The following is a 17,715-nucleotide window of genomic DNA, read 5'->3' on the forward strand; positions in this document are numbered from 1 at the left end:
CTCTGATGGCTGTGCCTTGCTCTGGTGGCTGTGTCTTGCTCTGGTTGCTCTGGTTGTTGTGCCTTGCTCTGATGGCTGTGCCTTGCTCTGGTGGCTGTGTCGGGCCTGCAGCTGATTCATTGCCTGGTGCCTTTGCTGGGGAACCTGGAATCGCAGTCCCAGCCCTGCAGAAGGCAGAGACAGACTACAGGTTCCAGAGTGCAGCAGGAGCCAATCAGCAGCAGGGTGGGTGTCTCCCCATCCTGAGCTGGTATATGAAAGGCTGGCAGTGAGTGTGAGAGTGTGAGTGTGAGAGAGAGAGTGTGAGTGGGACAGTGTCTGATGGAGAGCAGGGAGAGAGGCAGCTTCAGCACCAGCTCTCGCCCAGCCCCGCAGCCCCTGCCTGTCACTGTCGCTGTGTCCAGCATTCCCTCTCACCCCCGACTCCAGCTTCGATGAGATTCTTCAGGCTCACCTTCAAGTGTTTTGTGGATTGCTTCTGAATCATCCGACCTGCTGCCTTTGTGTTTGAATCATCTCAGACCATCTTTGCACCATGTTATCAGCCTCACAACAGCTCCATTCAGGTAGGTGCTGACAGGGCGGATTCTCGCCCTCACTCCCAGGCGAGCTTTGTATTTTATTGGCAAAAGGATCGCAACCGAATGGACTCTGGAAATAGATCCGGGAGCAATTTCAGTGCAATTGATTCGCAGCATTGAGGGGAGGGAGGGTTGTTGTTCGGATTATTTGTTCGGTGCCATGCTCCCTGTTGAGATTTCCTGATTGAGTCCCGTCTTCAGAGAGTCTGGATCTGTGGACCCTGACAGAGTGGGAGAGATCGCCTCCCCTCACCTTGCACCCATCACCAGCGACACTTGGCCAATCCAAACTCCCAGCATTATTATACATGTCTGAAAACGATTGCTCTCTCTATTTATAATCCAGAGTTTGCGAGTCTGTGAATGCTGCAGGAATGTGGATTATCTAAACCTTCTCTCCAATATGTGGGAACGTTCCCTCTCCCAGCCCCCGGCCCCTGCACCCGCCCTCAATGCAGCTCCTCCTGATTTCACCTTCAGAACCCAGACTGTCTGAGAGCCCAGGGGCTGGTTGACGGTGCAGTCTGGGGCCTGGGCTTCCATTCATTATCTGCTCTGGTTTCCCCCCCCCCATTCAACCATTGCCTTGTCCCCTCTGGCCCTCCCCCCCCCCCCACTGCACCCACCGGGGGGACCCTCTCACCCCCCCCTCCCCCCCACTGCACCCACCGGGGGATCCTCTCACCACCCCCCCCCTCCCCCCCCACTGCACCCACCGGGGGATCCTCTCACCACCCCCCCCCTCCCCCTCACTGCACCCACCGGGGGGGACCCTCTCATCCCCCCCCCCCTCCCCCCCACTGCAACCCACCGGGGGATCCTCTCATCACCCCCCCCCTCCCCCCCACTGCACCCACCGGGGGGACCCTCTCATCCCCCCCCTCACCCCCACTGCACCCACCGGGGGATCCTCTCACCACCCCCCCTCCCCCCCCCACTGCACCCACCGGGGGATCCTCTCACCACCCCCCCCCCCCCCCCCACTGCACCCACCGGGGGGACCCTCTCACCACCCCCCCTCCCCCCCCCACTGCACCCACCGGGGGGACCCTCTCACCCCCCCTCCCCCCCACTGCACCCACCGGGGGGACCCTCTCACCCCCCCCTCCCCCCCACTGCACCCACCGGGGGATCCTCTCACCACCCCCCCCTCCCCCTCACTGCACCCACCGGGGGGACCCTCTCATCCCCCCCCTCACCCCCACTGCACCCACCGGGGGATCCTCTCATCCCCCCCCCTCCCCCCCACTGCACCCACCGGGGGGACCCTCTCACCACCCCCCCCTCCCCCCCCACTGCACCCACCGGGGGGACCCTCTCACCACCCCCCCCTCCCCCCCACTGCACCCACCGGGGGATCCTCTCACCACCCCCCCCTCCCCCTCACTGCACCCAATTACAATTTTACAATTTAATTTTACAATTTACAATTTACAATTTACAATTTTACAATTTACAATTTAAATCGCTTTATTGGCATGATAAGTTACATCTTATGTTGCCAAAGCATCAAAATACATTTATGGTTTAGCACATAAACGCAGTTCTATTCATACAGTGTATAAACAGGTATATCCCTGAGTGTATAAATATACATTCGCATTGTTTATATATATTTTTTTCTTAGTTTACTGGTTGTCCCTCTGTTCATGGCAAGCTGTAACATAGTGCGCCGCCAGTGTTATACAGCTTCTCTCCTCTCCCAGTAGGAATGGGAGTTTTTGGTTGTCATTCAGATTTCTGAAATCAGGGCATATTTGTGAGAATTTTTGGTAGAAATTCTCCCTGATGCCCTGATATTTTCCACAAGCTGTGAGGAAGTGCATCTCTGTCTCCACCACTCCCTGACTGCAGTGAGAGCATATCCTGTCCTCTCTTGGCAGCCTGGTCTGCCTGTGTCTGCCTTTTTCGATCGCTAGGCTATGTTCGCTAAGTCTGTACCTTGTCAAGGTTCTTCTCAGTTTGTTATCCTTTACCATGGTCAGGTAATCAGCTATGTTGTATTGTCTGTTTAGGGCCAAGTAGCAATTGAGTTTGCTTTGGGTTTTTGTTGTTTCTGCCCAATATGTCAGATATTTTTCCTTTTGCTTAGCGACGATTGTGTTGGGTCGAATTCTTTGTGTTGTGCACCCACCGGGGGGACCCTCTCATCCCCCCCTCACCCCCACTGCACCCACCGGGGGATCCTCTCATCCCCCCCCCTCCCCCCCACTGCACCCACCGGGGGGACCCTCTCACCACCCCCCCCCTCCCCCCCACTGCACCCACCGGGGGGACCCTCTCACCACCCCCCCCTCCCCCCCACTGCACCCACCGGGGGGACCCTCTCACCACCCCCCCCCTCCCCCCCAACTGCACCCACCGGGGGGACCCTCTCACCACCCCCCCCCTCCCCCCCACTGCATCCACCGGGGGGACCCTCTCATCCCCCCCCTCCCCCCCACTGCACCCACCGGGGGGACCCTCTCACCACCCCCCCTCCCCCCCACTGCACCCACCGGGGGGACCCTCTCACCCCCACCCTCCCCACCCCCACTGCACCCACCGGGGGGACCCTCTCACCACCCCCCCCCAACTGCACCCACCGGGGGGACCCTCTCACCCCCCCCTCCTCCCCACTGCACCCACCGGGGGGACCCTCTCACCACCCCCCCCCAACTGCACCCACCGGGGGGACCCTCTCATCCCCCCCCTCCCCACCCGCACTGCACCCACTGGGTGGACCCTCTCACCCCCACTGCTCAGCCAGCGTTACTTCGAGGGCAAAATGTAAAAGTCTCCGGGGGGGGGAAATCTGCCAGGGTGCATCGACCTGCAGGGTTTGTGACTGGGTTATTGGAGCAGGACTGGAGATCCTCAGCTGCAATACTATGCGCAGTTCTGAGCACCTTGACTGCAAAATGACCCCGAACGTTCAGAGCAGGTTCGAGGGACCAGGAGTAAAGTTCATTCTAGGACTGGTAAATGGTACAATTCTAAAGGGAGTTGCAGGAACAGAGAGACTTGGGCGTATATGTGTACAAATCATTGAAGGTGGCAGGGCAGGTTGAGAAGGCTGTTAAAAAGCACACGGGATCCTGGGCTTCATAAATAGAGGCAGAGAGTACAAAAGCCAGGAAGTTAGGCTAAACCTTCATAAATCACTGGTTCGACCCCAACTGGAGTATTGTGTCCAATTCTGGGCCCCGCACTTTAGGAAGGATGTTGAGGCCTTGGAGAGGGTGTGGAGGAGATTGACCAGAATGGTTCCAGGGATGAAGGACTTCAGTCTTGTGGAGAGACTGGAGAAGCTGGGGTTGTTCTCCTTAGAGCAGAGAAGGTTAAGGGGAGATTTAATAGAGTTGCTCAAAATTCTGAGGGGTTTTGATCGAGTGAATCAGGAGAAAGTGTTTCCAGTGGCAGGAGGGTCGGTAACCAGAGGACACAGAGTGAAGGTAATCGGCAAAAGAAGCAGAGGGGAGATGAGGAGAATTGTTTTACGCAGCGAGTTGTTGTGATCTGGAACGCGCTCTGATAGGGCGGTGGAAGCAGATTCAATAATAACTTTCAAAAGCAGGGCTATGGGGAAAGAGCAGGAGAGTGGGACTAATTGGAGAGGCCATTCAAAGGCAGGATGGCCCCAATGGCCTCCTTCTCTGCTGCATGATTCTGTGCTGAGGGTTCTAAATTAATTCGGGTAGCTAGAGAGAGAAACTATTTCCTCTGGTGGGGGGAGTCCAGAACAAGGGGGCAGAACCTTAAAATTAGAGCCAGGCCGTTCAGGGGTGACGTCAGGAAGCACTTCTTCACACAAAGGGTGCTGGGAATCTGGAACTCTCTCCCTCAAGAAGCTGTTGAGGGAATTGAAAATGTCAAAACTGACTTTGATAGATTTTTGTTGCGTAAGGAATGAGTTTGACCATCTTCATCATGATCATACTGGGCACAGCACAAAACAGCTCTAAATTTACCATTAACTGGGAATTAAATTGGCAAACACACCCAAACAGAGCACAGGGTGACCAGTGTGGGACGGGGAACATTGGGGCAGTTGAGGTGGTCTTCTGAGTTTCAGCTGAGATGCAATGTTTGGACAGTAGGATGTTTTCTTCTACAGTTAATCTGTGCTGTACCTGCCCTGGGAGTGTTTGATGGGACAGTGTAGAGGGAGCTTTACTCTGTATCTAACCCGTGCTGTACCTGCCCTGGGAGTGTTTGATGGGACAGTGTAGAGGGAGCTTTACTCTGTATCTAACCCGTGCTGTACCTGCCCTGGGAGTGTTTGATGGGACATTGTAGAGGGAGCTTTACTCTGTATTTAACCCGTGCTGTACCTGCCCTGGGAGTGTTTGATGGGACATTGTAAAGGGAGCTTTACTCTGTATCTAACCCGTGCTGTACCTGCCCTGAGAGTGTTTGATGGGACAGTGTAGAGGGAGCTTTACTCTGTATCTAGCCCGTGCTGTACCTGCCCTGAGAGTGTTTGATGGGACAGTGTAGAGGGAGCTTTACTCTGTATCTAACCCGTGCTGTACCTGCCCTGGGATTGTTTGATGGGACAGTGTAGAGGGAGCTTTACTCTGTATCTAACCCATGCTGTACCTGCCCTGGGAGTGTTTGATGGGACAGTGTAGAGGCAGCTTTACTCTATATCTAACCCGTGCTGTACCTGCCCTGGGACTGTTTGATGGGACAGTGTAGAGGGAGCTTTACTCTGTATCTAACCCGTGCTGTACCTGCCCTGGGAGTGTTTGATGGGACAGTGTAGAGGGAGCTTTACTCTGTATCTAACCCATGCTGTACCTGCCCTGGGAGTGTTTAATGGGACAATGCATCCCTCACTTTGATAAACCCAGTGTGGCCGGTGATGATTTACGTTCCATTGAGCACAGTGGAGCAATCCCTAGCTCTGAGTCACTGTGCAGTGGTGTGTTGCAAACAGCATCTTAATTCTCAACATTATTTTCCAAGTAATGTCCATTGGTGGGAACTCTCCCTATTGCAGACGTCAGTGACTGACGTCGGTTGATGTGCGTTGCAGTGTTTTCCCTTCTCCTCCGATGATTTTGCTCGGCTGATTTTGATTCTACGCAGTGCAAACCTTTATCTTCAATCTCTCTCATTCCCTCGCTGTCTCTCCACCATTACCTTTCACTCTCCGCCCCCTGACGATGTTATGTTTGGAAATGGTGGGTCAGTTGTGACGTGATATTGGTAACCGGGGCAGGTCACAAGTCACTGCCAGGGACCCAGAGCAAAGATATAAAGGAGTAATTACATCAGTCAGAAAAACAGGGGGTGGGTTTGGGCCTGGTTACAGGCTCTGGGCCTGACAGAGTTAGAAATCACTGCACAGAAACAATCTTAGAGCAGATCCATAAACCCTGGCTGGGGTCTGCTGAGAGATCATTGCTGCTCGGTATTAACAATGCGACAGTCTCATTGCATCTCAGACAGAAACGCTGGCTTGTAGTGAAGTGTCTCACCCCAGACAGCATAAGGGTAGGGGCACTGCCATCCCCTCAGTGAACGCACCTCATGGCCGCCTTCAACTCCAGGCCGTTACCTGAGCCTGAGCCGGGGAGGTGTCCTCACGATGGTCCTGAGCCCCACACACAGAGCAGGACAGGCTCCCATTCCTGAGAGAGAGAGAGAGAGAGAGAGAGAGAGCGGTGGGGAGAGAGAATTGAAGAGAAAGAGAAGGACAGAAGCAAAGGGGAGGGTCCGAATTGAAGCAGGAAAGAGAAATGAAGGGAGCGAGAGGCAGACCTGAAGAGAGAAAAGTGAAGAAAGACAGCAGCTGGAGGAGGAGAGAGAGGGAGAGTGTGAAGAGGAGAGAGAAGAGGAGGAAGGGAGAGAGAGAGAGAGAGAGAGAGAGATGAAGGAGCTGGGACTGCCACACTCCGAAGACTCGGATGTGCTGAATCGATTGGGGTTGCTCTTTAATGGCGATTCTGCCTGATGTGTAAATGATTCAATCATTGGAGCCCACTCACTGTTTGACACACAGCCCCACTGCTCCAGAAGGATTCTGACTCTCGTGTTCTCCATGACCTACCTCTCTGATTTCCCTCCTTTTCAACAATATATCGAACTAAAAGTGCTCTTGAAAAGAATGAAGCTGCTCTATAAAATAATGCAGCAATTCAGACAGATTTGGCTGTGAGTCTGATGTCTCCATCACTCACTCACGCAGCTGGGAAATCAGCTTAACTGGCCGAAGGATTCAAATCCTGAGAAATATCCGAGCTTTAGTGAAATGTTCGTGTCTGCAAACCGACCTGTTTAGCATGAACCTGTTCACTGAAAGCTGTTGGGGCAGCGACAACCAATTCCTCCAGCATTATGTGGGCGTCGCTGGCAAGGCCGGCGTTTATTGCCCATCCCTGGTCGCCCTGAGAAGGTGGGGGTGAGCCGCCTTCTTGAACCGCTGGGAGCGGGTTTGATACAAACTGAGTGCCTCGCTCGGCCACTTCAGAGGGCAGTTAAGAGTCAACCACGTTGGTTTGGGACTGGAGTCACCTATAGGCCCAGACCAGGTGAGGACGGCAGGTTTCCTTCCTGAAAGGTCATTAGTGACCGTCTGACTCGGTGGCGAGAGTGCTGCCATGGCCCAAACTGAGTGCCTGTGGTGGCTTTGCACCTAACGTTATGTGACAGGCCCTTAACACTGAAAATGCCCATCACACCGCCACCTGTAGGCGTGACAGGTACTGCAGGTAGATGCTAACACTTGTGCAATGCCTTTTCCCATTGATAGTCTGACCTGCATATGTGCAATGCATGTTTTAATAGAATGTTACAACCCAATCAGCACTTTTAATATACTGTAGATAGTGAGAGAAAGGCCAAGAGAATTTTCTTTAAGCGCGAAAGACAAATAACAGGAATGATCCCGATTTAAAAGTGCTGGAGATGTGCAACAGGTCAGTCAGTATCGGCAAGGGAAGAATTGAGTTGAGGTTTTGAATGAGACCCTTTGTCAGAAACAGCTGACTAGGGGAGAGAATCCAAGCGGTAAAGCCCTTTGCTCTCTCCGGTGCAGTGCATCTCCAACTTTCGCTTTTATTCCTAATTCCCCTTGATTCACTTTCGAGCAGCATGGCTGTAGTTTGGGTGTTCGTGATCGCTGCAGATTGCAGGAGCTCAGTGACTGTTTACACTTGGTGCACACAACCCACTCCCCAACTCGCTCCCCTTAACCTTCTCTGCTCTAAAGAGAGCAATCCCAGCTTCTCCAGTCTCTCCACATAACTGAATTGGATAAGGATTGGAAAAGGAAGAATCGAAAAATGAAAAGGGCAGTGACTTGGGATTACAGCAAAAGAGCCAGCAACACATGGACGATGGGCCGAATGGAATGATCTGAAAAATACTTTTTAAGCAAATTGTAAATGAATGTGAAGTTCAGCGTCGAGACTTGTGCAGAGACTGAAGACAGCTGGAAGATAGAAAGAGAGGGAGAGAAAATAGAGAGAGGGAGAGAGAGAAAATACAGAAAGAGAGAGGGAGAGAGAGAAAATACAGAAAGAGAGAGGGAGAGAGGGAGGGAGAGAAAATACAGAAAGAGAGAGGGAGAGAGGGAGGGAGAGAAAATACAGAAAGAGAGAGGGAGAGAGGGAGGGAGAGAAAATACAGAAAGAGAGAGGGAGAGAGGGAGGGAGAGAAAATACAGAAAGAGAGAGGGAGAGAGGGAGGGAGAGAAAATACAGAAAGAGAGAGGGAGAGAGGGAGGGAGAGAAGGAGGGAGAGAAACAGAGAGAGGGAGAGGGAGAGAAACACAGAGCGAGGGGGAGAGAGACACAGAGAGGGAGAGACAGGGAGAGAGAGAGAGGGACAAAGAGGGAGAAAGCGGGAGAGATGGAGAGAGAGAGATCCTGGAACTCACCAGGAACTCTGTAATCCCAGCAGAATCTTTGCCCTGATTGAAAATATTTTTGGAAGTCAAACTTAACGAGGAAGCTTTTTAAATGTGAAACTGCTGTCATCAGTGAAAGGTGCAGCATCAATCTCTGTGCTTGGAGTGAATGGGTTCAGGACCCCAATCCTTTCTGAACTAGAGACCTAGTCAGATAATAAAGCCCCGTGTTTCTGCAGTGTGCTGGTTTCTGTGATGTAATCTCGAAGCTCCTGGAAATTGGATGCGTTGTATGTGTGTGTGTGAAATTAGTACCTGTACTCTCAGCCTGTAAACACTTTCGAATCAAATTCCTTTTCCTCAGACATTGACTGCGTGAGATTTAAAACAATGGGATGGAGAGGCTGAGGTGCTTTGCTTCACTGCCACAGCTTCACATTGCGTCTCACCCTGCAGGGCACGATTATTCTGACATGCACCTGTCTGGCGTGACATTAGCAGAGGAGAGTGGGACGTCAGCCCGGCTCATGTGACCCACACTGCAGCGCTGTTCCACCTCCTGATTTATACAGCACTCCAACCGATGTTAATCCCTCAGCAAGTGACTGGGGGAACGAGGGGCCTCGACACGGACTGTGTCTGCGACACTGCGCTCTGACACACCCTTTGTGTGAAGAAGTGCTTCCTGACATCACCCCTGAACGGCCTGGCTCTAATTTTAAGGGTCTGCCCCCTTGTTTGGACTCCCCTCCCCCCACCCGAGGAAACAGTTTCTCTCTCTCTATCCTATCAACCCCTTTAATCATCTTAAAGACTTCAATTAGATCACCCCTTAATCTTCTATACGCGAGAGAACACAAGCCCAGTTTATTCAACCAGGCCTCCTAATTTAACCCTTTTAGCCCTGGGAGCAGATTTCAAGTCTTGAACCTTATGAAGCTTGAACGAGAGAAAGAGAAGCAATTGGCACAAAGAGGAAACCTGACGTCTTGGAATGAGGCATCTGAGCAGCAGTGACCGAGGAATCAATGCTTTGGCTCTGAATTTGGGGCCTCGTTAGTGAAAGGTTTCATTTTGACCTAATGTTTTCCAAACTAAAGCAACAGGACTCATTTCCTTCTCAACAGCTTTTAGAAATGATCATTTTAACAGAGGTAGCTCGACACTGCGATGCTAAAGGCCCGCTGGGTGTCCTGGCCAGTTAGAGGCCCGACTACAAAATGGGCGCCCTAGCAACACTAAGGGGAAAGGACGCCAGTTGAATCGTGTTTCAGAAAGAGCCGCTGTGAGTGGGGATGTTTTCTCTTGATACCGATTGTTGAGGCAGTGCCTAACATTCAAATAACCTCTGGTTTTAGTGATTTTAATTAAATTGTACTGTTGCTTCGGGCAGTAGCACCTGCTGGCTTTGCTAAATCAACCTGGGCTTGATGCTCACGGGAGGTAAGTGCCAGGAACAGTAAGCGGCCTCTTGGTTGCTATGACTTTAATTATTGAGGCGTTAACTGATATTAAATTGAACAGCACAAGAACTTGCCATGCTTGGCATTCCGACACACCATGCGACATACGGCCTTGTAACTACATGGAGCGGTTAGACGATCTGCTCCTGGCCCTGGTCGGGATGGTCTGAGGCAGGAGCTTTGTGGGTTCCTCGATTATACAGCCCCACCACACTTCCTTCAATTCTGCCTCTTGAGCATCTCCCGCTATCCTTCACCCCACCAATGGCGGCCGTGCCTTCAGCTGCCTGGGCCCTGAGCTCTGGAATTCCCTCCCTAAACCTCTCCGCCCCCCTATAGCTCTCTCTCCTCCTTTAAGACGCTGCTTAAAACCTCCATCTTTGACCAAGCGTTTCGTCATCTGCCCTAATGTCTTCTCTTTTGGCTCGGTGTTGATTTTTGTCTGATTAAACTCCTGTGAAACGCCTTGGGACGCTTTTCTACATTAAAGGTGCTATATAAATGCAAGCTGTTGTTGTACAGTATAGAGACACCAACTCTGGCTAATTCCTCCATTCCCATTGTCCCTATTCCACCCCCGCTCCCCCGCTCAACATCATCCTGACCCATGCTCAGGTGGTGATACAGTCAAAACAGGATCGCAGGATGAAATGGTCACGCCAGCTCTCCATTACACCAGGTCCTAGAGCCCATGTGACACCATCTTAAGACAAGTCCCTTCATATAACAATGGAACCTGAGCTTCCAGCATTGCGCCTGTGCAGTGCGTAGCTCCTTACTGACTGAACCAGTTTGCCAGCAGGGGTTCGACATGGTTATTCCTTCCGTTAATATTGAGAGTCCCTGGTGAGCGCCCGCCTCACCCTCCTCTCTCCTCCGTTCTTGGTATTCGGCCATCTTGGTGATTTCTTGAGACATCCTGGCATAAAAATAAACCTTTGGCATAAAAATAAACCTTTGGCATAAAAATAAACCTAAAAAGGTGACTCAACCGTGGATAACGAGGGAAATTAGGGACAGCATAAAATCAAAAAAAAGGGCATATCAACTGGCAAAAAAAAGCACCAGACCGGAAGATTGGGGGCAGTACAGGATACAGCAAAAGAGGACAAAGGGATTAATCAGGAAGGGGAAAATAGAATACGAAAGTAAACTTGCAGCAAACATAAAGACAGACTGCAAAAGCTTTTATCGGTATATCAGGAGGAAAAGACTGGTAAAATCCCAAGTCGGTCCCTTGCAGTCCGATTCGGGAGAATATATAATGGAGAATAAGGAAATGGCAGACCAATTAAACTCATACTTTGGTTCTGTATTCACAAAGGAGGACACAAATAACCTCCCAGGAATATCGGCAAACATAGGGACTAATGAGAGGGAGGAGCTGACAGAAATTAGTATCTCTAGGGATATGGTGTTGGGTAAGTTGAGGGGACTGAAGGCCGACAAATCCCCGGGGCCTGATAAACTACATCCTAGGGTACTTAAGGAGGTGGCCCTGGAGATAGCAGATGCTCTAAGGATCATCTTCCGGAACTCCATTGACTCGGGAACAGTACCCGTGGATTGGAGGGTAGCTAATGTTACCCCAATATTTAAAAAGGGGGGTAGAGAGAAAGCAGGGAATTATAGACCAGTAAGCCTTACATCGGTTGTGGGCAAAATGCTAGAGTCCATTATTAAGGATAAAATAGCGGAGCACTTGACAAATGGGGAAAGGATCGGACAGAGTCAACATGGATTTACAAAGGGTAAATCGTGTTTGACTAATCTGCTGGAATTTTTTGAGGAAGTAACTGGTAAAATAGATGGGGGAGAGCCAGTGGATGTGGTGTACCTTGACTTCCAGAAAGCCTTCGATAAGGTTCCACACAAAAGATTATCATGCAAAATTAAGGCTCATGGGATTGGGGGCAAAGTATTAACGTGGATAGAGAACTGGCTGGCGGATAGAAAACAGAGAGTTGGAATAAACGGCTCGTTTTCGGAGTGGCAGGCAGTGACCAGCGGGGTGCCGCAAGGATCTGTCCTGGGACCCCAGCTGTTCACAATATATATAAATGATCTGGATCAGGGAATTGGATGCAATATTTCCAAATTCGCTGACGACACTAAACTAGGAGGAGGGGTGGGCTCTGATGAGGATGTCAGGAGGCTACAGTGCGATTTGGACAGGTTGGGGGAATGGGCGGATACGTGGCAGATGCACTATAATGTGGATAAATGCGAGGTTATCCACTTTGGGGGTAAAAACAGGAGGGTGGATTATTATCTAAATGGCAATAGATTGGGAGATGGGGAAGTGCAGAGGGACCTGGGTGTTCTTGTGCACCAGTCACTGAAGGAGAGCATGCAGGTGCAACAGGCGATTAAGAAGGCAAATGGTATGTTGGCCTTCATATCAAGGGGGTTCGAGTATAGGAATAGGGATACCTTACTACAGCTGTACAAGGTGCTGGTGAGACCGCATCTGGAGTATTGTGTACAGTTTTGGTCGCCCCATCTGCGGAAGGATGTTCTTGCCATGGAAAGAGTGCAGCGGCGATTCACCAGGCTGATACCTGGAATGGCGGGAATGACCTACGAGGAGAGATTGAATAGTTTGGGCTTGTACTCACTGGAGTTTAGAAGATTGAGAGGGGATCTCATCGAAACATATAAAATTATGGCAGGCCTGGACAGGCTGAATTCAGAGAGAATGTTTCCAATGGCAGGGGAGCACAGAACCAGGGGCCACAGTCTAAAAATAGCGGGCAAATCATTTAAAACAGAGATGAGGAAGAATTTCTTCACTCAAAGAGTGGTGAGCCTGTGGAATTCCCTGCCACAGAGGGCTGTGAAGGCTAATTCAATAAATATTTTCAAGAGAGAATTGGATATATTTCTGAAGGCTAAGGGGATTAAGGGTTACGGAGAAAAGGCGGGGACGGGGTACTGAACTGGTAAGATCAGCTATGATCTCAGACGAAGATCAGCCATGATCTCATTGAATGGCGGAGCAGGCTCGAAGGGCCGAATGGCCTACTCCTGTTCCTATCTCTGTTTCTATGTTTCTATGAGATCTGAGGCCTCAGGGCACAGGAGGTTGCAAAGAGTGGGAGAGAAGACAACAACAACAACAATTGTATTTATAAGGTAAAAATAGAAATAATGATCAGCCTGCATTTATTGCCCATCCCTCATTACAACTGAGGGTCTCACTCGGCCACTTCAGAGGGCAGTTAAGAGTCAACCAGGTTGGTGTGGGACTGGAGTCACCTATAGGCCCAGACCGGGTGAGGACGGCAGGTTTCCTTCCCTGAAGGACATCAGTGAACCGGTTGAGTTTTTACGACAATCCGACAGCCTCAGGGTCACTTTTACTGATCCCAGCTTTTCATTTCCAGGATTTTTTAAAAACTGAATTCAAATTCTCAAACTGCCCATGTGGGATTTGAACTCACGTTCTCGGGATTATTAGCCCAGTAAAATAACCACGACATTACCATAGCCCATTGTGAAAGCCCATAGATTCTAGGAGGAAAGCAGGTGAGAGAGGTGAGGGCTCCCACAGTGTTGCCGTCCTTGGAAGGAGCGAGTTTGGTGATGGGGTGAGGAATCTCGATTGCACAGCAGTGAGCAGGAATGTGCAGCAGGAAGAGGATCTGTAGCTTCAAAGCAACAAGAGTGGAAGTGTAGTGTATGTACCCGTCTACCTTTAAGGGAACGATTGAGTGTAACCGTTCACCTTTAAGAGAACTACTTTAGGTGTGGCACTATTTGATTGGCTTCTGTATACGGTAATACCGACAGTGACCACACCAGTATATAAGTGATGTTACAGGATAACTAGGGCAGATTTGCCCTGACCTCTGAATAGTAAAGACCTGTTTGTTTGTACTTCAAAAGTCTGTGTATTTATTTACTGCACAACCCACAGACTTTACAGTGGCGACGAGTCCGATCGTACCCTGCGGCAAGAATAGCAAAGTAACAAAGAGCGTCGAAGAGAGGCAACCGCCCTCGTCGTGCTACCAAAAGAAAACACGAGGCTACAACAACAGAAAGTGTGGTACTTTACAGAAGCTGGAAGACTAGCAACAAAAGCTTCATCAGCAACAGGCACTGATTACCCTGCTACCACGGTGTGGAGTGAGCCGACCAGCAAGAAACAAGGCGGCCGAAGAGACTGTGAGTAGGGGAAGGGGTAGAAGTATCCGGAGGAGAAGGGCAGAGCACTCGACCTCGGTCGAGGGGGAGCTGTACTGGCCGAAAGTCGGGTCCAACGGCGTCGGGTGACAGCCGGACCGCGATCGGCGGGAAAAATCCAGGCAGCGACCGCAGCCACGAAGCGCTGAGCCTGCGAGTAGGCGCGGGAGGAGAAACCCAGCCGCAGCCGGGGAGGGAAACACCGGTCTGCGAGAGGGCTGGGGAGGCGAACGGGAACCGTGCGGGTGAGAGCCGGGTGCGGAGTGAGAGACTGCGAGGAGCCAGTCCAGCGGCTGAGCTGTTCTCCACCAACGGGGTACTCAGAGCCGGCAAAACCGAACGTGCGGGAGTGGGAGAGCGAACAGGAGCCGAGAACGGGGAGAGAGACTGCGCGAGAGCCAGTCCAGCGGCTGAACTGTTCTCCACCTACGGAGTACCCAGAGCCGGTAGAACCGAACGTGCGGGAGAGGGAGAGACAGAGCCGAGCACGGGGAGAGAGAGACTGCGCGAGAGCCAGTCCAGCGGCTGAACTGTCCTCCGTTAACGGGGTGTACCCAGCGCCGGTAGAGCCGTGCGGGCGGGAGGAAAAGACAGAGCCGAGTAAGGGGAGCTGTGCGAGAGCCAGCCCAGCGGCTGAACCTGTCCGCTGTGGGGAAAGCGTACCCCTTACACCAGGGAGAAACGCAGGAAGCCGCCATTAGGCGGGGAAGACGACAGAGGCGGGAAACCGCCATTGAAGTGGGCGGGGAGAGAAAGGAAGAGCGGGAAACCGCCATTTTCGCGGGAAAAGAACCGCCATCTTAACTGCCATTGAAGTGGGCAGAGAGAGAGAGAGAGAGAGAGAAGGGAAGAGCGGGAAACCGCCATTTTCGCAGGAAAACCGCCATTTTAGAAAAAAAAAAGAAGATAATAAATAATACTTAAAGAAATACTGTGCTGCTTCAAAGAAAGAAAGATGCCTAAGCGAGGGAATATTAACGATTTTAATTCTGAAATAGAAGACTGGGCCACGTACGTGGAACGCATAGAGATCTATTGCGAAGCCAACAAAATAGAGGAAGACGACAAGGCGATAACATTGCTAAACTCGATGGGGGCAAAAACATACGGGCTCTTGAAGCATCTAATAGCACCAGCTAAACCAGCGGATCAGACCTTCGAAGAAATTGTGGCTGTGCTGAAGGACCACTTGAACCCCACACCGTTGATGCTGGCTGAACGATTCAAATTCTACGCAAGAACGCAGAGGAAAGACGAAAGCAATGCGGAATACTTGGTCGAACTGCGTAGGCTAGCGAAATACTGCCAGTTCGGAGGGAATCTGACAGAGGCACTGCGGGACAAGTTCGTATGCGGATTGTCCAAAGAAGGAACGCAGAAGCGACTACTGGAAGAGAACGACCTCACACTGGACAGGGCTGTCCTCATAGCTGCATCACACGAAGCCGCAGCGAAAGGAACGGCCGAAATGCAGCTAAAGGCGGCGGCACTCGGGGTGGACCAAATTACTTGGAGCACAACAAAATGCTACCGTTGTGGGAAGACCACGCACGACCAGAATCACTGCTGGTTTAAGAACCAAGAGTGTCGGAAATGTGGCAAACTGGGTCACATCGCGAAGGTATGCAGGTCCGGGAAAAAGACCAACAATCAACGGAAGCCACCACAAGAAAAGTACAACAAGGTACACAAGGTGGCTGAAAAGAGTTCAGACGAACAGAATTCAGACTCAGACCCAAACAACCAGGAGCTGGGTAGTCTGAAGCTCCACAATGTGGGGAAAGAAACTGATCTACAAACGATTTGGGTCGTACTAAAAATAGCTGGAGTCCAAGTACGAATGGAGCTGGACACTGGATCAGCTCTATCAGTCATCAACCGAAGGGACTACCACCGGCTATTCTCTCACATACCTTTGAGAAATACCAAGTTCGTATTACAGACATACACGGGGCATAATGTATACCCCATGGGGAAAATAAGAGTCAAGGTGAGAGATAGAGGGAAAGAACACCCAAGAATGAATTTGTACGTATTACCTGAGGGAGGACCACCACTTCTAGGACGGGAGTGGATTAAGAAAATAGACATGGAATGGCACTACCTAAAAGCCATAATGAGGGAGGACTCGGTGCAAGCTATCAGCTCAGATTCTGAGATGGATGACGATAAGACCAATTCAAATATGCATGACAAGGCTAAAGGGGACTTGCCGACGATGGGGAAGGAAACAAAGACATGCAGAAAGACTTATGTCACCAAGAAGAATAAAGTTACAGAGCAGAACTCCAGGTTGACAGAGAATTCTGAGCCTGTTCAAGCTAAGGATTCATCCACGATGGAAGAACACCGAGCTCGGACTCAAACTTATGTCAAAGTACGACAACAATTAGAACAGTGGAGTGACCGTCTCGTACAAGAGATGAAAAATATGGAAAAGTTCTGGGACACTGAATGGGAGAACCTGGAAAGACAACAGAGACAGCTAGCTCGAGAAAAGAGCGACCATAGAGCCATCGTGGCCAAGTACCGATCACATCTCCCTGAAACTGTTCAGGAACTAGACTATTTACAGAACGACCTAAAGGAAGAGGAATCTTCAGGAAGCCAGGATTTTATCCCAGTTCATCTCTACGACTCGTTGCAAGCAGAGTGTAACAAGTTGAAGGAACAGTATGAACGGGCCCAGACTACAATCCTGGAAGGGGTTAACTCGGCAACCTCCGAAAAGCTAGTTTTAGTGAAAGCATATGAACAACTAAAGTTTGAACATGAGCGAGAATTACAAAGGCTGCAGGAAATGTTTGACGAGCTCCAGGCCAAGACAGACTCATCGGTAGAGATTCCATCCATAGATGGAAAATTAGAGGTGGAAGACATAGCAGAACGTGAAATTCAAGATGTCCAAGAACTCGTTAAATTATTGAAGGAAACCCAAGACAAATATGAGGCGGCAATGGCAGAGGTCCAACAACTTGAAGAACATATTCAACTAGGAATCCGGGCAGTGGAAGGAAAGGCCAATGGAAGGAACACAGAGACTGTAGGAATGGCCCCTGATCAGGAGTTAGAGAACACCAAGGCGCAATTTCTTCGAGCGCTTAAAACCAAAGGACCGGAAGAAAGGAAGGTGAAAACATTGGAGGGAAAGGTGGATGAAATGGAGAAGGCGCTAATCCACAGTGTCCCCGTAGAAGAGTTAACGGCCAGCCAACTCTTATACACGCTGAGGGACAAGACTCCAAAATGGGAACACGAGTTTCAGGTTTCAAAGGGAAAGAATTCGGAGCTTCCAAAAGTCACGGAGAGAGCTGAGGGGGCAACACAGCTTGCACATGGATGTCAAAAGCATGCTGAATTACGTCAAGGGGAGCAGAAGAATGCGGAAACAGCTACTTCAGTAGAAGGATTAAATAGCCTGATAACGGAATCCCCGATGGAAGGGAAGGTATTGAACTCACAAATGAGGCCAGGCGTGAAGGAATGGCAGACATCCCAGGAAGAGCGGGATGAATATGAATGCTTGAAGAAGTCTTTTCAAGAAAGATGGTCAGAGAAGGAACCACCGTCGGCTAACGTCCAGTTGGATAAGAAGGAAGTAGAAGGGCCCCTCACTGGCCTAACTCAGGACGACCCCGAATACTAT

At 50.8% G+C, this 17,715-nt stretch overlaps 1 protein-coding gene across 2 annotated transcripts in view; it reads left to right on the top strand.

Annotated features, from left to right (window-relative positions):
- Positions 1-300: 300 nt before the first annotated feature.
- Positions 301-17,715, top strand: part of LOC147111360 (sodium- and chloride-dependent creatine transporter 1-like) — a 314,028-nt gene continuing 296,613 nt past the window's right edge. Inside the window, exon 1 of one of the 2 annotated variants that reach the window (XM_086002176.1) lies at positions 301-566. In XM_086002176.1, the coding sequence (XP_085858302.1) occupies positions 536-566 (31 nt within the window). In that variant the 5' untranslated portion in view covers positions 301-535. The remainder of the gene's footprint in view (positions 567-17,715) is intronic. The other variant, XM_086002177.1, reaches the window with a different exon arrangement.

This window comes from Somniosus microcephalus, chromosome 11 (assembly GCF_052327205.1).
Source record: "Somniosus microcephalus isolate GS21.2 chromosome 11, FLI_Smic_1.0, whole genome shotgun sequence".
NCBI classification, from domain to species: domain Eukaryota; kingdom Metazoa; phylum Chordata; class Chondrichthyes; order Squaliformes; family Somniosidae; genus Somniosus; species Somniosus microcephalus.